Source organism: Heterodontus francisci, chromosome 5 (genome assembly GCF_036365525.1).
Source record: "Heterodontus francisci isolate sHetFra1 chromosome 5, sHetFra1.hap1, whole genome shotgun sequence".
In the NCBI taxonomy this organism is placed as follows: domain Eukaryota; kingdom Metazoa; phylum Chordata; class Chondrichthyes; order Heterodontiformes; family Heterodontidae; genus Heterodontus; species Heterodontus francisci.
The window spans coordinates 182122989-182149662 of NC_090375.1; the positions used below are offsets into that span (position 1 = coordinate 182122989).

Sequence of the window (26674 nt, forward strand, 5' to 3'; positions counted from 1 at the left end):
ACCATTCCTTCACTGTCGCTGGGTCAGAATCCTGGAACTCCCTTCCTAACAGCACTTTGTTGTACCTACTCTACATGGACTACAGCAATTCAAGAAGGCAGCTCACTACCACCTTCTCAAGAGCAGTTAGGGATGGGCACAAATGCTGGCCCGGCCAGCGATGCCCACATCCCAGAAACAAATAAAAAAAAAGGTCTGAGTAGAAACAAAAGCAAAATACTGTGGATGCTGGAAATCTGAAATAAAAACAAAAAGTGCTGGAAATACTGAGCAGGTCTGGCAGCATCTGGAGAGAGAGAAACAGAGTTAACGTTTCAGGTGTGTGAGCTTTCATCAGAACTGGCAAAGATTAGAAATATAATAGGTTTTGAGTTAGTGAAAGGAAGAGGGGGGAAGAAGGACAAAAGGGAAGGAGAGTGATAGAGCATAGGGCAGGAGAGATTAAGTGACAAAGATGTCATGGAATAAAAGGCAAAGGAAGTTTTAATAGTTGTATTGAAAGACACAGCATTAGTCCAGAGAGTCACTCTTCTGATGCCCTAATTCATTTTGACAATTTCCAGTTTCCTGGCCCTAACTGCCTGTTCACTATCTCTCTATACCTCCATCCCCCAGGAAATGGCTTGGACATGGTTGAGGGCCCTGTCAACCACAGTGGGGGGGAATCCTCAGTTGAGGGAAAAGGAAGACTTATCAGAAACACTGTTGTGGAAGGTTGCATCACCAGAACAGATGCATCAGAGACAGAGAAACTGGGAGAATGTAATGCAGGCTTTCAGGATGCAGGGCGTGAGGAAGTGTAGTCGAGGTAGCTCTGGGAGTCAGTGAGCATATCATGAATATTAGTGGATAGCCTATCGCCAAAGATGGAGACAGAGAAGTTGGGGAAGGGAAGTGTCAGAAATAGACCACGTGAAGATGAGATAAGGGTGGAAATTGGAAGAAAAGTTTAAGTTTTCTAGTTCAGGGTGAGAGCAGGAAGTGGCACCGATACAGTCATCAGGACAGTCTAAGGGATTTCCACTTCTTTCTTGAACAGAGGCCCAACCAGTCCCCATCCATCTCCACCCTCCTCTGCCTGGCTGAACTTGTTCTTACATTGAACAACATCTCCTTCAACTCCACTCACTTCCTTCAAATAAAAGATGTTGCGATGGGTACCCGCATGGGTCCTAGTTATGTCTGTCTTTATGTGGTGTATGTCAAATATTCCTTGTTCCAGTCTACTCAGGACCCCTGCCCCAACTCTTTATCTTAAACTTGTTTTTCATGTTTGTGCTTTTGGACGGAGCTGCTCATTATTCTGCCATTAACTCTCTCTCTGGACTAATGCTTTGTCTTTGACTACAACTATTAGCATTCACTTTGCCTTTGTTCAATGATATCTTTGTCATTTAATCTCTCCTACCTCTGCCCTAGCACATACCTTCCCTTCTGTTCTTCTCCCCTCCATCTTTCACTTGCTCAAAGACTGTTACATTTCTAACCTTTGCCAGTTCTGATGAAAGGTCACAGACCTGAAACGTTAACTCTGTTTCTCTCTCCACAGATGCTGCCTGACCTGCTGAGTATTTCCAGCACTTTCTGCTTTTATTTCAGAGTAGAAACAACTCCAGCACCATTTATGTTTCCATTTTCTCTTGAATGGTAAATGTATTTCTCTCCACTGTAATGCAGCAGGCCCTTCCACTTACTGTAATGACAAGCTATTACCAAGTGTTTTTTTGGATTTCTTTCTTAGTTGGCCTTTTGGCACAATATCCATAAAAGGAGTGCAAATAATTTCATAAATTAAGCATTTGGGAAGCTATTTACAACAAAGATCAGCTTTCTCTACAGATTACTCACATCTACATTTATACAATACTTTACTCTCTGAAGAACATATACCTCATTGTATTTTTAAAAATTTCTTTTACCTTCTCTACGTGCTATGTTTTTTTCCCTAGTTGTTTCTTTAAGCAGAACTTTGAACTTCGGCGAAGGAGGTAAACCAGGTAGCACAGAATCAGGTGGGGTGTACATGCTACCGCTCACTGTAACTTCACGCCTCCAATGTTCAAGTTGAAAGTTCTGCCCATCATCTTATTTCCCCTTAGACTTTAATTCCATAATATTCTGTTTTCTTCATATTCCAGAATTTCTAGTTCTTCCATTTAATTTTCCTCCTTACCCTCATTTTATTTCACTTAAGTCCTTGAGCTGTTTGCAGAAAAGAAAACAAGTAGGAAATAACACCCTTCTCCTTCCTTGAAATCTAATCCACAAGCTTCCTCTCCATGTAGTCGACAACTCTAGTTAAAACTATTCATGAAGCTTTCATCATATGAACTTCCACCTCCAAATGCCCTCGTCAAACAGTCTTTTGCCCACCTCCAATGTTTTTATAACCAATAAATAAAAAAATACTCGAAAAAGATTAAAAAAACAAATTTGTTCATATTCGTTCATGGGATGTGGGCATCACAGGCAAGGTTGGCATTTATAGCAATTCGCTTTTGCTCTTGAGAAGGTGCTGGTGAACCGTCTTCTTAAACCGCTGCAGTCCATGTATTGTAGGTACACCCATGGTTCTTTTAGGGAAGAATGGACAGGATTTTAACCCAATGGCAATGAAGGAATGCAATCTTTCCAAGTCAGGATGGTAGGCGACTTGGAGGGTAAATTGGAAGTGGTGATGTTTTCATGCACCTGCTGCCCTTGTCCTTCTAGGTAGTAGAGGCACGGGTTTGGAAGGTGCTGTGGAAGGAGCCTTGGTGAGTGGCTGCAGTGCATTTTGTAGATGACACGCACTGCTGCCACTGTGCATTGGTGGTGGTGGAAGGAGTGAGTGTTAAATGTGGTGGATGGTGTGCTGATCAAGCGGCCTGCTTTGTCCTGGATGGTGTCAAGATTTTTGAGTGTTGTTTGAGATGTACTTATCCAGGCAAGTGGAGAGTATTCCATCACACTCCTGACATGTGTCTTGTAAATGGTAGAAAGGCTTTGGAGAGTCTCAGAAGGTGAGTTACTCACCTCTGAAGACCTTGCCTCTGACCTGCTCTCATAGCACAGTATTTATGTGGTTCGTCCACTTAAGTTTGTGGTCAAAGGTGATCCCACAGTATGTTGATGGTGTGGGATTCAGCTATGGTAATGCCGTTGAATGTCAAGGGTAGTGGTTAGGAACATAGGAACATAGGAGCAGGAGTAGGCCATTCAGCCCATTGAGCCTGCTCCGCCATTCAATACGATCATGGCTGATCATCCACTTCAATGCCTTTTTCCCACCCTATCCTCATATCTCCTTATGTCTTTGTGTTTAGAAATCTGTCAATCTCTGCTTTAAACATACTCAATCGCTGAGCTTCCACAGCCTTCTGAGGTAGAGAATTCCAAAGATTCACAACCCTCTGAGTAAAGAAATTTCTCCCCATCTCTGTCCTAAGAGGCTTCCCCCTTATTTTGAAATTGTGTCCCCTGGTTCTAGACTCCCCAACCAGAGGAAACATCTTACCTGCATCTACCCTGTCTATCCCTTTAAGTATTTTGTAGGTTTCAATGAGATCACCTCTCATTCTTCGAAACTCTAGAGAATACAGGCCCAGTCTCCCCAATCTCCCTTCATAGGACAGTCCCGCCATCCTGGGAACAAGTCTGGTGAACCTTCGTTGCACTCCCTTTATGGCAATAATATCCTTCCTAAGGTAAGGGGACGAAAATTGCACACAGTACTTCAGGTGCGGTCTAACCAAGGTTCTATACAATTGAAGCAAGACCTCTCTACTCCTGTACTCAAATCCTCTTGCAACAAAGGCTAACATACCATTAGCCTTCTTAATTGCTTGCTGCACCTGCATGTTAGCTTTCAATGACTTATTGACAAGGACACCCAGGTCCCTTTGTACATCTACACTTTCTAATCTCTTAGCATTTGAGAAATACTCTGCACATCTATTCCTCCTACCAAAGTGGATAACCTCACATTTTTCCACATTATATTCCATCTGCCACATTCTTGCCCACTCATTAAGTCTGTCCAAATCCCCTTGAAGCCGCTTTGCATCTTCTTCACAACACACATTCCCACCTAAAATTGTGTCATCCGTGAACTTGGAAATATTACATTTGGTCCCCACATCCAGTCCCCACATCCAAATCATTGATATATATTGTGAACAGCTGGGGCCCAAGCACTGCTCCCTGCGGTGGTATCCCACTGGTCACAGCCTGCCAATGTGAGAATGACCCGTTTATTCCTACCCTCTGCTTTCTGCCTGTTAACCAATCCTTAATCCATGCCATAATATTACCTCTTATCCCATGTGCTTTAATTTTGCTCACAAGCCTCCTGTGGGGGACTTTATCAAAGGCCTTTTGAAAATCCAAGTACACCATGTCCACTGACTCCCCTTTATCAATTCTCTCTTTTTAGACTCTCTTTTGTTGGAAATGGTCATTGCCTGGCACATATATTACTTGCCACTTATCAGCCCAAGCCTGAATGTTGTCCAGGTCTTGCTGCATGCGGGCATAAACTGCTTCATTATCTAAGAAGTTGGGAATGGAACTGAACACAGCAATAATCAGCGAACATTACCACTTCTGACCTCATGATGGGCAGAAGGTCATTGATGAAGGAGCTGAAGATGGTTGGGCCTAGGACACTACCCTGAGGAACTCCTACAGTGACGTCCTGGGGCCTCCAACAACTACAAACGTCTTCCTTTGTGTTCGATATGACTCCAGTCAATGGAGAGTTTTCCCTGCCGATTCCCATTGACTTCAATTTTACTAGGGCTCCTTGATGCCATATTCAGTCAAATGCTACCGTGATGTCAAGGGAATTACTCTCACTTCACCTCTACAATTCAGCCATTTTGTCCATGCTTGGACCAAGGCTGCAATGCAGCCTGGAGCCGAGTGGCCCTGCTGGAACCCAAACTGAACAGGGGGAGCAGGATTTTTGGGAGTAGGTGCCTCTTGACAGCACTGTCAACATAACCTTCCATCACTTTGCTGATAATGGAGAATAGAGTGATTGGGCAATAATAGGCTGGGTTGGATTTGTCCTGCTTTTTGTGGACAGGACATACCTGAGTAATTTTCCTCACTGTTGGGTAGATGCCAATGTTGTGGCTGTTCTGGAGCAGCTTGGCTAGAGGCAAAGCAAGTTCTGGAGCACAAGTCTTCAGCACTAAAACCGAGATATATCGGGGCCCATAGCCTTTGCTGTATCCTACATGCTGAGCACTTGGCTAGAGATTGGCATCTGTGATTGTGGGGACCTCTATGAATTCTATTCTTGGGTTGCTCACAGTGGGGTACTGGAGATTAATCTTGAACTCTTGCAGACTCCAGGAAAATCCTGGCGTGTTGGCAACCCTACTCACCATTCTCTGGTCAATACTACCATATCCATCTCTCTGGGCCTATGTTTTCTGTTCCCCAAGTACCAACTTCTCCCTTACCATTCTTTTCTTTTGCAACTCTCTCAGTCTCTGCTGAAATGATTGTAACATGAAGTTACCCCATTTTGTCTTAGCACTGTTCGAATTAAAATCCAACCAAGGCAAAATACAGAAAATGATATGTGAAAAGTAACTAATTTGTGATGGTACAAATACCAAGCTGGGCCCCAAATCCAGAAGTTGACTGGCATTCCAGATCTGGCAATTAATCTGCTTTTCTGAGTCAGGTTCAAACCCAGGTCCCAGTGTACAAAGTATGAACCCACTGCGCCACCCAGTTCCCTTAGTTATTTTTAAATAGCCTATTTGTAATTATCACTCTCAGTCATATATATATCAAAAATATGGTGCTTCCTCACAGCATAATTGTGCATGTTCTGCATTTTATTTGCTTATCAAAGATTTTTTCAGTGCTAACACCCAACCCTGTTTCACTAAAACATCCTTTCTAAAAATTTGTTCCTCTTTGTTCCCCTGAAGGTCATTCCACACTATGGTTTTAGAGTCAGTCCTCCAATACTTTGCCCAAATGGTGTTTTTTTACATCTGACTATAGGCAGTGAGTGTCAGCAAGCTATTCATTTATGGGAGGTCACCATAAGGCCTTACATTATATCTAAGCATGCACGACTTTTAACTTGGATCAGGCAGATAGTAATAAGGATTGCGGATGCTGCCTGTAGCCTCAAGTGCTGAGCTAACTGTAGCACTCCATTGTTAGCACAGCTGAGATGAGGTAACTCAACACAGGCCAGGATTAATACTGGCATCTACCGGGTGTGGCTGAGTAACATATCACACCACACCATACATACATCTTCTGAGCAACTGGGAGAATTTTTTTAAAGTGAGATGCTTCTCTGAGGTACTTTTTCCCCTTCCCTTCCTTCTGCCTTCCTACGCCATTTGTTAAGTATCATCTCAACTCAAAAGGATGAACAGATGTCTTTGTCAATTCTGGTCTAAAGCCAGCCATTAAGAGATGCTTGAGATGCAGCCTGTGATGTCTCTCCCGCTAAATTTCCTTCCCATTTTGTGCGAAAATGCCTCGTCTTCATTATGTAGTGTCCGCTCAGTTTAGTGAGGTCCCCAGTATGATGTGCCGGGATTGTCACAGGGGTCAGAGCTAAAATGTTGGGTGCCAGCAGTCAGCAAAGTGCTGCTTGCTGCCCATGCAGTGCCATCTTTTACACTGGTTTGCTGCTTGGGCCCAGGAAGACCCTTGTTCAATTTGACCATTGCAATCCAGAAACAACAATGGAAGCAAAGAAAGTGACCCTATATTCAGGTAAGCGTTATCCAGCGGGAAAAATATTCCTCTTCCTCCCTGTCCTAGCCCCCCCCAATACGGTCCTGCGTTGAAGCATCCAACTCAAACGTGAATTATGGGACAGCCCCTGCATTTAAACCAATTGTGTGGCCTTAAAGACCCTTTTGTACATTTTCCAGGAACTCCCACCACATTCCTCAATATTTTCTCTTCCTCTCTCCCATTGACCAATGTTGTACTGCTCCTTTCCCATCCCCTTTCCCTGACTTACTGTAAAAAGTGCTCGATCGGCTAATATATTACGATGGAAAACCCACATGCCAAATGGAAAAATATTAATTTCATCATACGGAACTCTGTCTGAAACTTTTTTACTGGACACTATTACAAATAACTTTTAAAAGCAGAACAAAGTAGTTAAAGATGGCCATGCACAATTTGCATATGAGAAGCCAAAGGCCAGCTGGGAGACAGAGGTAATTACCCAGTCTAGCCAGAACAATGGGAGTGCTCACTGATTCAATGATCGAGAATGGTTTTTGTCAATGCTGGTGGTCAAAAGCCATCGACACTAATTGAGTTCGAAAGAGCCAAACCCCCCTACCAAGTATGTTTGCACAGCTTGAGAGGAGAACTTTGTATTTTAAAAAAAACCTTGCAGAAATTTCTGTTTCAGACAAAGAAGTGGCCACATGACACACCTGCCTGTGTAACTCTGAGTTTGTGAATTGTGCCTTTGGAAGACAGACAGTAATTGAACTTGAAGGAAGAAATCACCTCTCTCTCTCTCTCTTTCTCTAGCAAAGTCCCAGGGAAGCCTCGGTGGCAGCTACTAAGCCTCAAGACTACAGATCTTTACAGGCAACAAACAGGGGACGCGGATAAAGCCCCTCTCCTGCCTTCCAGAACCAGAAAAGCAAGCCCGAATTGTGCATGTGGCCCAGCAAGGACTTCAAGACTTTAACTTCAACTAAGGACACTAAAATTCACTATTTGAACTCCATTTATTACGGACTTTACTTCAATTTTCCAACTTTCTTTTCCCCTCTGTATCTATTTGTTTGTGTGTGTGTACCTCTCGTATGAATGAGTGTGTGGATGCATCGCGTATTTTATTTTAGTAACTTTAACCAGTTTAGAGTGATAAGGTTAAGAAACTTATATCTTTCTAGTTTAAACTCAAGAAAAACTGTATGATTGGTTCATTTGCAAGTACATATTAGAGTAACAGGAGCAAGTGCTCACTGAGCTGGTAAGTTAAATCACTGTGTTAGAAGGATAAACCCTGTTGCGATCAAACCAGAAAAGGGGCGAAAGGGGAGCCTGAGACCCCTTCCTCACATGGTCATAACAGAAATTTGGGGGCTCTAGTCCAGATTTGTACCCACAGACAAGCAAGAAATTGGAAGTGGGAAATCAAATTGATCCCAATCAAAAAAGAAAACATGTTTTCTTGTGGTTGTGTGTGCTAGAATACTAACATATCTGCATCCGAAACCAGTACCTCCCAAGCCAGGGTGAAGTAACTTGGGATAAGTTAAAGGCACTATTTATGGAAAAGTTGAGGAATATGGCAGGGCAGTGTGGGATCACTTTCCATGCCAAAGCTAAGAAATCCGAACTCCTAAGACTTGTGGCCAACCATTTTTCCCTTGAACCTGAAGAGTCAGAGACAGGGTTGGAATTAGATGCAGACAGGGTAATGGTGGCAAAAATACAGTTCGAACAGAGGAAACTCAAATTGGAATTCCAGAGAGAAGAGAAAGAAGGAGAGAAAAGAGAAAGAGAGACAGGAGAAAGACAAAGAGAGACATGAGAAAGACAAAGAGAGACAGGAGAAAGAAAGAGAGAGACAGGAAAGAGAGAAAAAAAAAACTTTCCAGAAGGAGCAGGAGGAAAGGGAATTATGGCGGCTTGAGTTAGCTTGGGGCCGACAGAGTAACCCCAATGAAAGCATGGCCAATATGGAGGCTACACATAACTCACGACCGTGTGCTAAGCTCTTAAAATTCTCCCAATTGATCCCAAAGTTCAATGCGGGAGACGTGGAAGCATTTTTTGTAAAATTTGAAAAGCTTGCAAGGCAGTTAAAATGGCTGGCCAAGAGCTGGACTGTCCTGCTACAAAGCAAGCTAACAGGAAAAGCCCATGAGGTTTATTCCCTGTTGCCAGACAAAAGTTCATTAAATTATGAACTGACTAAAAATGCTACCCTTGGGGCATATGAGCTATTACCAGAAGCATACTGCTGAAATTACAAACCCTCCGGAAACAAGCTTACCTGGAGTTTCAGAGAAGTAAGCAGCTGTCTTTTGACCAGTGGTTGAGGGCTCTTAAAGTGCAGCCCACATATGAAAACCTCAGAGAGGTGATTCTTCTCGAGGAATTTAAAAACTCTCTCCCAGTCTCTATAAAGAGCCATGTGGCGGGGGAAAAAAGTGCACAGAGCGAGGCAAGCCGCAGTTCTGGCTGATGAGTTTGCTCTCATATATAAGTCAGTTCCCCAGGGGAAAACATATCCTAGTCACCCCCACAAACCTGAAAAGGACAAAGGGTGGAAGGGTGATAGGAGCCCAAACAGTCCTGGGAGAGAAAGAAAAGCAGGACACACAGGGGGCCCTCCTCAAGCCAAAAAAGGATAGTGCTGTAAGTAGGAGTGAGACCTGGAGACCTGTCTGCTTTCATTGTAATAAGGCAGGTTACTGCTGGAAACTAAGGGAAAAACCTGTAGGGTTAGTCAGGGCACACCCGACCAGTGCAAGAGAAGGGACCCTGATAGAAGGTACAGCAGAGCAGGCTGTGGCTTTAACTGCAACAGCAGTAAGACCCAGAAAAAATATATAAAAACGCTGCATCTGCCACTTTTTGTCCACCACATCTGGTCCATAGTATCCAGAAATGCTTGATTCACACACACCATAAACTGTTACGTTCCTTTCATCGTACAATCTCTCGCGAGATGCAAAATAATGTCAGAAATGTATAAACCAGCAACAATTCGTAAATGAAGTAGGATCCACCCATTGGAAATGGGAGAAGTAGGTAGATACTGTTCCAATGTAATGAGACTGAGGATGTACAAAAACACATGAGCAGTGAGCACAAACTACTAACAAAAGAAAGATGCGAATGAAGTGACTCCCAATATTGTCTGAAATCTCAGTTCTTCCATAAAAAAATCTGAAGATTTACGACTGGAAAGGAGAACTGAGATTTTCCACTCAAGATACATCAGCTGCCCTGAGTTCCTGAAGTTCAAGGAGCTCTTGAGCACTAAAGCATGATTTATTTGGCACTTAACCTAGTACTATTTACATCTCACCTTGCTTATTTATTAACTGGACTACCTATCGACCTCTGGAGCTTTCTGAAGTTGTTCACATGCTGATGAGGATAGATTTTTCAAATCCTTGCAAGCAGTGAGGTTCCTCACCTGCCCACAATTGAGTGTCAGAAAATATTGGCTCGCTGCCCTCAATTTTCTGCCCATTGATGTCTGTGATTTTACATTCATTGACAATTTTCCAATACACGCTTGCATTGTGTGAGGTATCCTGCCGTTATGCGAGAATGGAACCATCTGCTCTTTCAACTGGATTATATAGAATTATATAGTCAGCCATGGTTCAGTTGGTAGCACTCTCACATCTGAGTCAGAAGACTGTAGGTTTAAGTCCCACTCCAGAGACTTTAGCACAGAAATCTAGGCTGATAGTCCAGCGCAATACTAAAGGAATGCTGAACTGTTGGAGGTGCCATCTTTAAACCGAGGCCCTGTCTGCTCCCTCAGGTGGATGCAAAACAAATCCCATGGCAATATTTCGAAGACGAGCAGGGGAGTTATCCCCAATGTCCTGGCCAATACTTATTCCTCAATCAACATCATAAAAACAGATTATTTGGTCATTATCGCATTGCTGTTTGTGGATCCATGCTCTGCACAAAGTAACTGCTGCATTTCCCACATCACAACAGTGACTACATTTCAAAAGTATTTCCTCGGCTGTAAAGTGCTTTGGGACGTCTGAAGTTCATGAAAGATGCTATATAAATGCAAGTCTTTCTTTTTAAATAGAACTTACAGCACAGAAATAGGTAATTCAGCCAAACTGGTCCATGAAAAACATACATTTTTAAAATATTCCACTAAAAATATTTCTGTCATAAAAAATGATGTCTAGGTTCTAACAACATTATTAAGGACTTGCAGGATGTTTGCAATTTTAATATATGGCATTTTGATCAAAGAGGCTGTTTTACCATGTTTGAGCACTGAAATCTTAGGCTTACCCAATGACTTAGGAGATACATATGCTCTGCAGTGTAATACTGAGCCATATAAATCAAGGAGGTCCCAGGTTTGATTCCTGATATCTGTTGAGTTAGCTAATCTAAGCCTTGAAGGCAGGGATGGTGCAATAACAGGCATCAGTCTATCTGAGTTTGAGAGGGGATGAATCAGCTAAAGTTCCTGATCCTAATCTGCTTGCCCCTCCTGGAATGTTCATTTGTTTAGGTGCTGGCTGATAACAGGATTTCTTTGATAGTAATCTCTACACAATAGTCTGTCACTGCTCACTGTTTAGCCCCACATGCAAAGAGCAGCAACTGCAGCAAAGTACGAGAGGGCTGCTACTGCTTAAAGAGCTCTCTCACATTCCAGAGAGAAATGTATATGAAATTATTAAAATGCTGTTTGCTCCACTATCAAGTATTCCATTGCAGAACAGGCTAGGAATACAGGGTTAAGTTTAATGAATTACTGTTCCTGGTCTAGAACGTTGTGCAGTGGAAGTGCATATAGGGAATTCAGGAGCAAAGGGTACATCTCTAGTATAATTTTCTGCCCCTAATTTGTGAAACTGTGCTAGAAACACAAATATGTAAAATCTACCTGACAGATGCAATCAAGTTATATAATTGGCTTTGTCAAAATTTCAGTTCATTTAATCGTGGTCAACCTTTACCTTCAAAATACCACCAAAAAAGATTATCTGATCAGTAACTACACTGACAATTTGTAAAACAATTGTAGGACCTTGCAGTGAGAAAATAGGTTGCTGCATTTTCCTACTTTAAAGAAAACACTACTCTTCAAAAGTACTTCAACTGTTGTGAGAGGCTTTGGAATATCTTGAGGTTGTGAAAGGTGCATGTTCCTTCTTTCTTATCATGATAGTTTTGTGGGTGGGACAACCTTCCAATAATGGACATGACACTTTTATTCTTTATGTTAACTATTCATTGCTGCAGCATTTCTTTTAGGAAACTGTGCTTGGGATATGGGCAAACTGAGCAACGTAGCATTTATGCCCATGCCTAGTTGCCCTGAGGGCATTACGAGTCAACCACATGGTGTGGGACTGGAGTCACATATAGACCACATCAGGTCCCTCCCTGAAGGACACTAAGTGAAACAATCTGGATTTTATGTCATTCCGACAACTTTCATGTTTATTTTTCCGGTGCAGTCCACAAATTTCCAGAATATTTCACAATTTGTCATGGTGAGATATGAACTCTTGACGTCTCGGTTGCTAGTCCAATATTATAACCACTTGGCTGCCATATCCCTAAACTGGACATTGATGGTACTTACTTTAATTGGGGAAAAAGATGTGAGAGGATGTGATCTTTAAAATGTGGAGAGGCATAGATAATATTAGATGCAAGAAAACTATTTAACTTGGCCTGTGAGCACAAAAGTAGGGCACAAGTACAGATTTAGCAAACCTCAAACAATGTTAGACAGTTGAAGGAATTTGTATTCCCAAAAGAGTAGAGGATCTGTGAAATTTGCTATGGAAGCAGGAGGTAAAATCAATTAACTCCTTGAAGATTCAGGTATTTGAACATTTGTCCTTAATATCTAAATGCAGACAGATCCTGTGCTTCTGGGACAATAGAAAGCACGTGAGGGCAATTTTACAAATTTGCTCTCTTGGCACAGAACTTTATCCAAGTAACACATTTTGGGAATTCAAGCAACAGTCAAACTATGGGTGAATGCTGCTTGTGCTGCAATGGAAACTGTGACAGTGGCCATCAGATACTGCATCATTGATGGCTCCACAGATGTGTTGATGGAGTTTGCCCCTCTTCCATATCAGAAAGGATGGGCTCCAAGCTCTGCACAAAGCCCTGTGCCAAGTTGGTGCCTGCCTCCTCCATGTTCCTTGTATTGAATATAGGTTTTCTGGCATGTTTTGCAGTGCACCAAGCCTTCTTCTGTAGCCTGACCATCAATGTCCTCACTTGAATCCGCTGCAGTAGAACTAGTGGTACCTGAGCTATCCTTTCCACCTGCCCTGCTGCAGCGAATTGTGCCCAGTGCCTCACAGCAAGTACATACTCTAAATTATGCACAGTGTTTGTATCTGAGCTGGTGGCTGCAATGGTGCAATCACGTGGTGGTGTATCTTCATCTTCACTCTCTTCTTGCTCTTCCTCCCCTGCCTGGGCAGGTTGCAGTCCTGGGTATCTGAAAGAAAAAGGAGTCAAGGCTTGGGTAGTGGTGAGGGGAGAGGAGAAAGAAAGAAGTGTGTGCTTACACCATTAGCAGTTTCTAAGGCAGAAGAGGCTGTGGGTAAGTGGGATGAGAGAAGGGGGATTAGGTATGCAGATACCCTAATCTTCAAGGACTTCAGTCCCACTGGTGGCCACAGCCTCAGCGATTGTCCTTTCCATAATGGCCAGCACCATCTCCTCCATGGGGGGTTAGAACATGCAGGTGTGCCTCTCCCCCTCCGGTTAGTTCCTGTTGCCTCCGGTTGTGCATTACCTTCTCCTGCAAGAGAGAGGGAAATGTGTCAATGAGTGCCTTTCAATCTGTTTGGATGATATAGCTGTCATGGTAGAATAGCTGCCAGTGTGTACAACCTATGATATGTGGGTTTGAGGCTTACAACAGTGCAAAGCGTGTAAGGGTGAGTTGAAGGCTATGAGTGCTCAGTTTTTGTTGTTATTCACAGAGATAGATGGTAAGTGCTTGATGGGGTTGTGGTGAATTGTGCAGTGGCTGAGGCTAGTAGTGTAGCAGGTAGGATATGGCATTTGAAAATGCATGCACTGACCTTGAACACTTGTGTGAGATCATTGAAACTTCTTCTAGCACTGTATCCAGGTTGTTGGGCCCAGACATCTAGCATTGACCACCATGGCTAGCAATTCCCATTGTCTTCTCATCATGTGTCTGGAAAGCTTCTTGTACTCCCTGAGGACTGAGAAAATCTCTCCACCTTTCCACCTCCTCCATCAAGACCTCCAGTACAGCATCCAAAAACCTGGGGGCCAATTCTCTCCCATGGTCATCCACTGATCTCTCTTTCCGAGATCAGATTCAGTTGTAGAATGACTCCCAGTGCCTGCTGCAGCCACAATGCACCTCCCCTTTAAGTAGCGCAGGAGAGCTTCAAGAAGTGCAAGTTACTAACAATATTGGGTCCCCTGCATGCAGCCAATGAACATTGCATTGAACGCTGGCTGCATGTAGAAGAGCAGGCAGCTAAGTTGGCATGTCGCCTGCATTCCACTCAACTGGTGTGGGTTAATCGCGTATCACAATTCCTCCTGCCCATTTTCAGGGGCTAACCAATTTCTCACCCATGGTCTCTCAGTCTGGTGTTTTTTTTCTCCTTCATAGAGATCATCCTATGCCATTTTGTTGTTTTGTCCAATGGTAGAAGGGTAAATCATTCGCTCTGTGGCAAACTATCACACATAATATTCAACTTCAAATTACAGAAAGTGCAGTCTTGTCAAACAATACCAACTTGCATTTATATAGCACTTTTAACATAGCAAAACATTCCCAAGGTGCTTCACAGAAACAAAGTTTGACATCGAGCTATATTAGGAGATATTAGGCCAGGTGACCAAAGGGTTGGTCAAGATACAAATCTTAAGAAGCATATTAGGGGAGTAGAGACAGGTAGAGAGGTGGAAAGGTTTAGGGAAGGAATTTCAGAGCTTACAACCTAGATGGTTGAAAGCCCAGGGGCCAAAGGAGGGTCAAAGGAAATCAGGGATGCACATGAGCACTGGTAAAGATTTTTGGAGAAAAGACTGAATTAAAACAATAATGTAAATGAAAATTCAGGCCAGAATTTTATGTGCTCTTGAGAGACAGGATGGGAAGTGGGGGGCCCATAAAATAGCGACGGAAGGTGCCGGTAGCCTTCCAGTCGCCGTACGATTTTGTCAGGTGATGGTAAGGCAGAAGACTGCCTTCCCACCCAGAGGCCAATGGAGGCCCTTAAGTAGCCAATTAATAGCCAATTAGGGGCCTCTTCCCACCACTGCATGGCATTTTACCAGTGATGGGGAGGTGCCTCCGCCACATGGGGATGTCACCCAAAATCAAAGCCGCTGCCCTGCAGGGGGCCTTCCTGCGTGGGCAATAGCGTCATAGAGAGATAGAGCACTGAAACAGGCCCTTCAGCCCACCGTGTCTGTACTGACCATCAACCACCCATTTATACTAATCCTACATTAATCCCATATTCCCTACCACATCCCCACCTTCCCTCAGTTCTCCTACCACCTACCTACACTAGGGACAATTTACAATGGCCAATTTACCTATCAACCTGCAAGTCTTTGGCTGTGGGAGGAAACCAGAGCACCCAGTGGAAACCCACGCGGTCACAGGGAGAACTTGCAAACTCCGCACAGGCAGTACCCAGAACTGAACCCGGGTCGCTGGAGCTGTGAGGCTGCGGTGCTAACCACTGCGCCACTGTACCGCCGTCTGTGGCTCATGGAGGGCCCCCAGCAACAAAGGCCAGCCCTCTGCGAACACCCCTACTGTTGCCCTCAAATACCACTCTGGACTGGTCCTGGAGACCCTGCTACACTTAACTGGGGTCCAGGGATTCAGAGATGCTCCTAATTCCAGGCCTCTTGTAGTACCAGCAGTGGCCACCGCTCCCTGTGGCACCGCTGATACTACTGAGCTGCCAGCCCGCTGACTGGCCGGCAGCTCTGGGAGGTGGGATCCTCGTCCTGAACAGGACAGGGACCCTGACACTGGGCAGTTAATTACCGAGCGCCGTTAAATAGAGCCGGGGGGGGGGGGGGGTCAGTGGTTACCAAAGGTATGAGGCAGGGTTCCCCTCACCTTTTAGGCCTGGTGTCGGGACCCCTACTGGCTCCATAAAATTCAGCCCTCAGTATGCATTGTGAAGACTATGGGCATGAATTGTAGGAAATAAATTGATTTCTGCTTTTAATGTGACCAGGAGCCATTGAGTTGAATGTTTGCCTTGTGATTTCTGGTCATTCTGTATTATCTTATATCCTAGATCCCAAGTAAGGATCTTCATCCATAAACAGTATATTTCCTTCTGATAATTCAAATTTGTTTTATGTGCTAAAATTCTGAATCATCCAGTGATTCAAATCAAGGAGCTGAAATACTGCAGCGGCTTAAATAAAAGGCTCATCACCATCTGCTCAAGGGCAACTAGGGATGGGCAATAAATGCCAGGTTTGCCAGTCACGCCCATATTTGGGACATAATGAATATAAAAAATGAAACAAGGCTGTTCAGTGCATTTTGAATTTGAATTAGTCATTCAAATGAAACTACTTCAAATTACTCAAAATACATCGTACTGAAGCTATCCAAATACAGTGCATTTGCCAGTACATCTGTTATGTCTGCATAATGGTTAATATTACAAGGAAAGAAATCTGCTGCTTAAACATAGGTATGTAACACTGATGGACATCAGCTTCCATATTGCAGACCTATGTTTTTTTTTGCCTTTACCGGCTTGCAACTGATTCATTTGAGAACAAAGTCAGCCATTTGCAAATGTGCCAGCTCCAAATGCATTTACAACTCAGCATGGGTCCTCCTAGGCAGTGTGGAAGTGGCACTAGATCTGGCTGGGAATCCTGGCATCCTCCCATATGACCATGTGATGAGGTTGGTCGCTGCCGGTATACAATCTGTGACTGTGGAGACATGAGACAAGTACTTTAACCTCTTCCAGGATCGTAGCTGCTCTTCCCCATCAGTGATTTTAAAAAAAATCTTTGCAAGAAAGCCATTTTATAATGCAGTACTTTCAAAGGTGTCAACATTATACTTAACCCCTGAATTGGCCCCGTGCTCAAACGCAGAAATTTCTTGCAAAACAGAAATTGTTGCTGACAGTATTTCCTACAGTATTTGGCACCAGTTATGGCAAGCATGTGATTCTGCAATGATGCTAGGCTAATAATATACTGCTGTGTTATTTTCTAGTTATCAACTGCAGACAATCACTTGGCAAACTTGCAGCAATCACAGAAGAATCAAGGATACCAGCACTCTGGAACATAACTGAGCATCTTGGTCACAGATGTTTGCTGTGATACACACGGAAATAAAACTCTTATTAATTCCAAAGGATATAAAATTAAATTATTTTGCATATATTGGAGTAATTTCCCAGAGGTAATTTCATTGCAGGGGTCCAGATAAGCATTAGTCTAACAATAAAATCACAGTATTCATTGTCCATCATTTTCTCTGGAAATCATCAGTGTTTCCTGTGGACTCTAGCTTGGTGATGGTTTCTGATACATTTTCTTGTAGAGATGCACCAATTGGAATGAACTAGGAAAAATACAACAGTAAATAGCTGTTCAAATATTTAGATCCAAGATGTATGTGTATATAAAAAAGATGTGATTAGGGAAGCACAGGGTAAATGAATTTCACTTAGCTGACAAGAAACAGATTTTCAACATTTTGACAAATTCCTTCCTTACTTATATTTTTGCTTCTTTTCACACCTTTTATTCTTCTGGCTTTTTTTGTCTTTGTCTCTCTGATTCTGCCGATCTCCTTCTCTTTCCCAATCTAGACCATTGCACAAAGACACAGGTCAACCAACCTGGAAAGTGGTCAGGTTTATTGGCAAAGTTTGGTCATTTTATGGGTTCTCAGTCTACTGACTCTTCCCTTTAATTTGAAACTCAGTTGAAAAGCAGCAGCACACAATCCCATAAGTTAGCAGGGTGCAATGTTTTACCTGCCTCTTCACAGAGGATTCCTATCAAATATGGTAATCCTTATTAAAAATAATAATGCTGGCTTATTCAAAAGAAAAATACTGCAAGTGCTGGGAATCTGAAACAAAAACAGAAAATGCTGGAAATACTCAGCAGGTCAGGTAGTTTTTGGGGAGAGAAACAAAGTTTCTCGTCAGGTCGATGATCTTTCATCAGAATTTCCATTGGCCGGAAACGTTAATTCTGGTCCTCTCTCCACTGATTCTGCCTAACCTGCTGGATATTTCCAGCATTTTCTGTTTTAATGGTGATTTAGTGTTGCAGATAACAATAGCAAAAATGAATATCACAAAGGGAGGTACATCAAGCAGTGTGAAGACTGAGTGGTGGGTGAACAACACACATTGCAATCTAATTATAAATGGGGTGGGTGCAATACTTGTGGTTTAGTTTTGAGGAACTATCCCGTGCATTATGGCTCAATGAAAGAGTTCACAAGACAAGCAGATGAGAAGGTGCTTCAGCCCTGAGTCCCAGGACTCTTTATCTTGAAATAGGGGAGCAGAGTTGCATCACCAAAATTGTAGCAGGTGGGCCACCGGCCACCATTTGGTGAGGCACTGGCCCTGCCAGATATCACAGGATCATTTCATTGGAATAATGTGAGATGAGGCAGGCCTGCCACCTAACAGTTGGAGGAGGAGATGGGTCAGAATCTCATGTGGAGGTACGGAGCGTTGGCCTTCAAGTCATGAAAGACTGTAGCAAAGGAACTATCCCAACCAGCTTCAAAGAACTTCATAGAGTCATTGAGAGATACAGCACTGAAACAGGCCCTTCAGCCCACCAAGTCTGTGCCGACCATCAACCACCCATTTATACTAATCCTACAATAATCCCATATTCCCGACCACATCCCCACCTTCCCTCAATTCTCCTACCACCTACCTACTTTAGGGGCAATTTACAATGGCCAATTTACCTACCAACCTGCACTTCAATGTACTTTGAAGATCTGCACAATCTAAATTTGAACATGAGGTACAGCCTAATGCAGGTCAATGGCCAGGCAGACACAGGACCCAGCGCAAGTGGAGTGGAAAGATGCCACCTTTATGATGCTGTCCTCAATGCTGATTGGAAAGTTCACTAGTCAGAATCAGTCTCATAGATGTCTACTCATGTAAGATTCTGCTCCTTCCAACTTCACATGCAGTTAAGTCTATTTCAAAAACTTGCTTTGTTGGTAACAGGGGGTCCCAACATCTGGCTTTCCTAAGTGTAATTGGTGGTGGCTGATTTGGGGCAAAACAATATGCAAAGAGAACTCAAGTAGGCGTTAATCTAGACCAATCTCCATCTCAAATTGAGCCCAGAGCACAGATTATATCACAAGGTTGAATATAGAAAGTTCAGAGCGGAAGTGATAAAACTATTAAGAAAATTAAAGCGAGATATGAGAAGAGACTAACAGCTAACATAAAAGGGAATCCAAAAGTCTTCTATAGGCATATCTTCTTCTTCTTTGGCCTCCTTATCTCGAGAGACAATGGGTAAGCGCCTAAAGGTGGTCAGTGGTTTGTGAAGCAGCGCCTGGAGTGGCTATAAAGGCCAATTCTAGAGTGACAGACTCTTCCACAGGTGCTGCATATAAAATTGGTTGTCGGGGCTGTTACACAGTTGGCTCTCCCCTTGCGCTTCTGTCTTTTTTCCTGCCAACTGCTAAGTCTCTTTGACTCGCCACACTCTAGCCCCGCCTTTATGGCTGCCCGCCAGCACTGGCGATCACTGGCAACTGACTCCCACGACTTGTGATCAATGTCACAGGATTTCATGTCGCGTTTGCAGACGTCTTTAAAGCGGAGACATGGACGGCCGGTGGGTCTGATACCAGTGACGAGCTCGCTGTGCAATGTGTCCTTGGGGATCCTGCCATCTTCCATGCGGCTCACATGGCCAAGCCAACTCAAGCGCCGCTGGCTCAGAAGTGTGTATATGCTGGGGATGTTGGCCGCCTCGAGGACGTCTGTGTTGGAGATACGGTCCTGCCACCTGATGCCAAGGATTCTCCAGAGGCAGCGAAGATGGAATGAATTGAGACGTCGCTCTTGGCTGACATACGTTGTCCAGGCCTCGCTGCCGTAGAGCTAGGTACTGAGGACACAGGCTTGATACACTCGGACTTTTGTGTTCCGTGTCAGTGCGCCATTTACCTACACTCTCTTGGCCAGTCTGGACATAGCAGTGGAAGCCTGTCCCATGATCTTCGTTTTCTTGAGGCTGATGGTTAGGCCAAATTCGGTGCAGGCAGCCACAATCCTGTCGATGAGTCTCTGCAGACACTCTTCAGTGTGAGATGTTAATGCAGCATCGTCAGCAAAGAGGAGTTTCCTGATGAGGACTTTCCATACTTTGGTCTTCGCTCTTAGACGGGCAAGGTTGAACAACCTGCCACCAGACCTTGTGTGGAGGAAAATTCCTTCTTCTGAAGACTTGAACGCATGTGAGAGCAGCAGGGAGAAGAAGATCCCAAACAGTGTAGGTGCGAGAACACAGCCCTGTTTCACGCCACTCAGGATAGGAAAGGGGTCTGATGAGGTGCCGTTATGCTGAATTGTGCCTTTCATATTGTCATGGAACGAGGTACTTAGTAGCTTTGGTGGACATCCAATCTTTTCTAGTAGTCTGAAGAGACCACGTCTGCTGATGAGGTCAAAGGCTTTGGTGAGATCGATGAAAGCAACGTAGAGGGGCATCTGTTGTTCATGGCATTTCTCCTGTAGCTGGTGAAGGGAGAACAGCATGTCAATGGTGGATCTCTCTGCTCGAAAGCCACACTGTGCCTCAGGGTAGACGCGCTCAGCCAGCTTCTGGAGCCTGTTTAAAGCATATAGGCAAATAAATAGTGAAAAATGTGGTAAAAGAATGGGTGAGCCCATTAAGGACAAAATCTAAGCGTGGAGGCATAGGGTATGGCTGATGTTCTAAATGAGTACTTTGTATCTGTCTTTACCAAGGAAGAAGATGCTGCCGAAGTCATAGTCAAAGAGGAGGTAGTTGAGATACTGGATGGGCTAAAAATTGATAAAGAGAATGGATTAGAAAAGCTGCTGTACTTAAGGTTGACATGTCAGCAGAATCAGATGAGAAGCATCCGAGGACACTGAAGAAAGTAAGGGTGGAAATTTTGGAAGCACTGGCAATAATCTTCTAACTCTCCCAGATACAGTGTTGGTGCTAGAGGACTGGAGAATTGCAAATATTACACCCTTGTACAAAAAAGATGTAAGGATAAGCCCAGCAACTACCAGCCAGTCAGTTTAACTTCAGTTGTAGGAAAGCTTTTAGAAACAATAATCCGGGATAAATTTAACAGTCACCTGGATAAGTGTGGATTAATGAAGGAAACCAGCATGGATTTGTTGAAGGCAAATTGTGTTTAACTAATTTGCTTGAGTTTTTTTGATGAGGTAACAGAGAGGGTTAATGAAGGTAACGCAGTTGATGTAGCGTACATGCACTTCCATAAGGCTTTTGATAAAGTGCCACATAACAGGCTTGTCAGCAAAGCCAAAGTCCATGAATGAAAGGGGACAGTGGCAGCATGGATACGAAGTTGGCTGAATGAAAGGAAACAGACAGTAGTGGTGAATGATTGTTTTTTGGACTGGTGGAAGGTATATAGTGAGATTCCCCAGGGGTCTGTACTAGAACCGCTGCTTTGTTTGATCTATATTAGTGACTAGAGTTGGATGTGCAAGGCACAATTTCAAAATTTGCAGATGACACAAAACTTAGAAGCATTGTGAACTGTGAGGAGGATAGTGATAAACATCAAGAGGACACAGACAGGCTGATGGAATGGGCGGACCTGTGGCAGAAGAAATTTAACGCAGAGAAGTGTGAAGTGCTACATTTTGGTAGGAAGAATGAGGAGAGGCAGTATAAAATAAAGGATACAATTCTAAAAGGGGTACAGGAGCAGAGGGATCTGGGGGTATATGTGCACAAATAGTTGAAGGTGGTAGGACAGGTTGAGAAAGTAGTTAATAAGTCATACGGGATCCTGGGGCTTTATAAATAGGGGCACAGACTACAAAAGCAAGGAAGTTATGGTGAACTTTTATAAAGCACTGATTCAGACTCAACTGTAGCATTATGCCCAATTCTGGACACCACATTTTAGAAAGGATGTGGAAGTATTAGACAGGATGCAGAAAAGATTTACAAGAATGGTTTCAGGGATGAAGTCTTCAGTTAGTGGACAGAATGGAGAAGTTGGGACCATTCTCCTTCACGAAGAGAAGGTTGAAAGGAGATTTAATAGAGAGGTCTGGTCAAAGCAGATATAGAGAAACTGTTTCCATCGGCAGGAGCATTGAGAACCAGAGGGCACTGATTTACAATGAATGGCAAAAGGACCAAAGGCAACATAAGGGAAAACTTTTTTTATACGGCGAGTGGTTAGGATCTGGAATGCACTGCCCGAGAGTGTGGTGGAGGCAGATTCAATTGTGGCTTTCAAAAGGGAATTGGATAATTATCTGAAGAGAAAAGATTTGCAGGGCTTTCGGGAAAGGGCAGAGGAGTGGGACTAGCTGAGTTTCTCTTGCAGAGAGCCAGCACAGACACAAAGGGCCAAATAGCCTCCTTCTGTGCTGTCACCAATCTCTGATTCTATGACGCTCTATGTAATTATTAATATTCTGGCAGTATGCAGATTCCATCAGCACTTTGGGGGAGGCAATGGCATAGTGGTAATGTCACTAGACTAGTAATCCAGAGCCCACGCTAATGCTCTGGGGGCATGGGTTCGAATCCCACATTGGAAGTTGGTGAACTTTTGGGCGGCACAGTGGCGCAGTGGTTAGCACCGCAGCCTCACAGTTCCAGCGACCTGGGTTCAATTCTGGGTACTGCCTGTGTGGAGTTTGCAAGTTCTCCCTGTGACCGTGTGGTTTTCCACCGGGTGCTCCGGTTTCCTCCCACCGCCAAAGACTTGCAGGTTGATAGGTAAATTGGCCATTGTAAATTTCCCCTAGTGTAGGTAGGTGGTAGGAGAATTGTGGGGATGTGCTAGGGAATATGGGATTTATGTAGGATTAGTATAAATGGGTGGTTGATGGTCGGCACAGACTCAGTGGGCCGAAGGGCCTGTTTCAGAGCTGTATCTCTCTATGACTATGACTTATACTATATCCTTGAAACTAATACATTGGCACGTTGTCATTCTCAATAAGCATCAATTTAAGAAAAATAAAATATCCCCAGAGGTTGGTCAAGTGTTCAGAAGCAAATAAAAATGAAAATTCTACCCAAAAGATAGTGAAGTTGAAAAAACAAATCAACTCGAAAAAACATGCTGAAGGACTACATAAACTAAAGCTGTTTTCTTCATAGTTTATTAGTATTATTTCTTGTTTCTGTTTTTCAGTCTGCTGTAAAAATTTCTTCCAACTGTCACCAAAAAATTCACATTGAGGGAATGCAAACATTTTTTCAACCAAACAAAAAGGGCCCAAAAAAACCTGCAGGGTCGACATCATGGCAAAAGTGCCTGAATCTGTCCACCTGTGACCTTGGGTGTTGACCCTACCCCTTCCCTTTGCGTGGCTAGGGGAAAGTCACTTGAACAAAGCAGATGGGCACCTACATCAAAAGGGATGCTTCGAGGGTGCCCCAGGCAGCTGCGTACTGTGGCAGAGTGTCCTAGTTTGGAAGAGTGTGCTAGTTTGGAAGGGTGCTGACCCCTCTCCCACAGACATAAAATCTGTGCCCTAATGGCCTCATTTGTAAGGGGGCTAAGAAAACATTTTCCTGACAGAAACATAGGAACAGGAGTAGGCCATAGAATCCTTTGAGCCTGTTCCACCATTCCATTACATCATGACTAATCTGTATCATAACTCCATCTGCCTGCCTTGTTGCTGTGATCCTAAACACTCTTACCTAACAACATTTTTTGTTTCGAAATTGTCAACTGACCTAACCTCAACAGCTTTTTGGGGAAGAGAGTTCCAGATTTCCACTACCCTTTGTGTGGAGTATGGCTTCCCGACATTGTCCCTGAATGGCCGAGCTCCAATTTTAAGGTTTTGTCTCCTTATTCTGTAATCTCCCACCAAAGGAAATAGTTTCGCTCTATCTACCCTATCAAGGGTGAGCCAGGCCACAACCCAGGCCTGGACCTGGGCCACCACTCTGCAGCTGATAATGCCTGCTTTCATTCAACATAGTGGCTTATTGATGTCCCACCAGGCCCAGCCTGTGAGTCTCTGGCCACTCCCCTGTTACATTGTTGGCCTGGATTTATGGCAGACTGAGATTCTGCCTCATGGAAGCTCTCAGGAAAGCTCCCAGTATACCTGGGTCCCTGTCTAATTTGTGACGCTTCCAACACTCCCTGTGGGAATGCAGTAGAACGGCTACAGGTTTTCAACCACAAGAAGTTTTTGCATTGTATTAGTGCAGATTAGACTGTTAGTGCTGAGTGCCACTGAGTGGGAGGTTGCAGTACTGATCCTCATTGGGTATACCAACCTCCAACCTTGCATTGGACCCCACTGAGATTGAGACAGGAGGTACAGCACAGGGAGTCGCTGTCCCCAATACCGCGATGCAGCATAGAGACGCCAGCCCCGAGACAAGGCACCAGAAGCTTCCAGCAAAGGCTGGAACTAGGTGGATCCAGGTCCTGTGCCCTGTGAGAGTACACTGCAATGCCTGTTGAGTTTCATGGCCAGCATGGAATATGGTGCACCACAAAATGGGTGAGAAAGGGTCCATACTTGATTCTGCTACTGAATATCTGCACATTAACTTTTTGAATTCTGACACAAAATGGTAACAGATTGGTTTATTTGATATGGAGCCACACCATGCTGAGTTAATCTTTTTCTAATGCAGCCATACAATCATAAACGCAATAATTTTATAATTTCACATTACCAATGAGTAGCACATGTTGGAAATTTCAGCACACCATATGCTCATTTTTCCAACCATTTAAGAATTAAATAGAGATTTACAACATGGAAACAGACTGTTTATCTCAACCAGTCCATGTTGGTGTTAATTCTCCAGAGACGCAGTCGTCCTAATCCCATATGCCCACCTTGTTCCTATATCCCTTGAGTTCCTTTTCTTTCAAACACATTGTTAATCTGTACATGAGGTTCCATTTTATCTCACAGACAGGAAATGTGACAAGGAGAATGTCATGCCTGGCCAGAAGTGGCAGCAGGCAGCCTCGGCTGATTTTGATGGCCAAGCCTCATTTGCATGCTGCACAAAACATTCAGGTGGGTGGTGGGAAGTAGCTGCCTGGCTTTTAAAATTGAGCGCAAGGGATTGACACCTGGGGGACCCAGGAGAAGTGCCCCTGGCACAAAGTGAGTGGATAAGTGGGACTCAGCAGAGGACATAGTAACATAAGAAATAGGAGCAGAAATAGGCCATACGCTTGAATACTTTGGACCTGACAGGCTCTTGGACCATTATAAATGCTCACTTTTGTCTTGTGCTTTGACGGTATATGTGCATCCAAATGCAGTGACCAATTTTTATGTAATTTATTCACAATAAACCATGCAGCCCCTCTAGCCTGCTCCACCATTCAATAAGATCATGGTTGATTTTCATGATGAGCACTTGAAATGCCATAGCATACAAGGCTATGGGCCAAGTGCTGGAAAATGGGATTAGAATAGTTCGGTGCTTGATGGTCGGCACAGGCACGATGGGCCGAAGGGCCTGTTTCTGTGCTGTATAACTCTATGACTCTGTGACTCAACTCCACTTTCACATCCTCTCCCCATATCCTTTGATTCCCTTACTTCCCTGGAGGAATGGCATTCCTGCTCCTCGTAATCCACAAGAAACCAAACAAAATTTTAAAAATATACTTCATTGGGCTGCTTCTAGCCCTGGCTGCTGCCCCTAGCAGATTTAGCCTGAGATAGGGAAGCCGTCATTGCTCACTCCAGCTAAAGCTGCAGGTTAGCAGATCGGAGCCTGATGACGTGATCAAAGCTCAATCACCATATTTAGACAGGACCCTGCCCATTTGGGGTAGACGGCCTTGAATTGCTATCGGCCACATTGAGACGGGAAAGGAGTGACTCCATTTTAACTGCCCCCCACCCCCACCCCTCATCTGGTGGAAAGAGATAGAATTGATGGCTTCTGCTTCTATCACTGACTCCTGTAGTGCATTTCACAGCCTCACTACCTTTCAGTGTAAAAGCGTTTCTCCTGCTGTCTGTCCTAAATTTCCTACATTTAATCACATATTGCTGTCTCCTTTCTCTGGACCCATCAATCACTGGAAACCATTAGGGGCAATTTAATCTAACCTGCCCATTGGGGAACTGTTGGGTTCAGGTAAAATGCTGGCTATTCACCCCAGCCAATTTTTACTCACCATTAGAGGCAGTTGGGAGTGATATTGGGTGGCGTTCCACCCTATTAGGTTAAATTTAGCCCCAGTCTGTTTCTATCAGGATGAGCAGCTCACTAGAATTTGTAATAGCTGTGGCCCAACAGCCACTGGCAGCTCAAATCTGGAAAATTAACGCCTATCCTTCTCTATTTCAGGTGCAACTGTTATTTATTCTACAGAACCCCAACTGTGGATTCAATCCCAGACTGCAATAAAGTAGTGGCAAATATTTGTGTAAAAGAATTGCAGCCTCCATAGATACAAAAACAGACACTGTTTTCTGGAAACTGTGCACAGCATGACTAAATGCAAATTTCAGACTAGACTTCAAAAGCAAAAGAAAAGCCTATATATATTTTTAAATTTCAAAACATTTTTATTTTCCTCTTTAAGTATCTAAACCTCTGCCAAGGCCAATCCTTATCCAGATGGTAGAAGGTGTGTGGAAGCTATTCTAAATAGACTCACCTGCCAATTTTTCCCTCTCGCACCATGTGGGAAAGTGCTTGG

At 43.8% G+C, this 26674-nt stretch overlaps 1 protein-coding gene across 1 annotated transcript in view; it reads left to right on the forward strand.

Annotated features, from left to right (window-relative positions):
- The window catches only part of LOC137370301 (uncharacterized), a 138269-nt gene that overhangs the window by 62653 nt on the left and 48942 nt on the right, over positions 1-26674 (forward strand). Inside the window, exon 20 of the mRNA XM_068032680.1 lies at positions 20742-20845. Coding sequence (XP_067888781.1) covers positions 20742-20845 — 104 coding nt within the window. The remainder of the gene's footprint in view (positions 1-20741; positions 20846-26674) is intronic.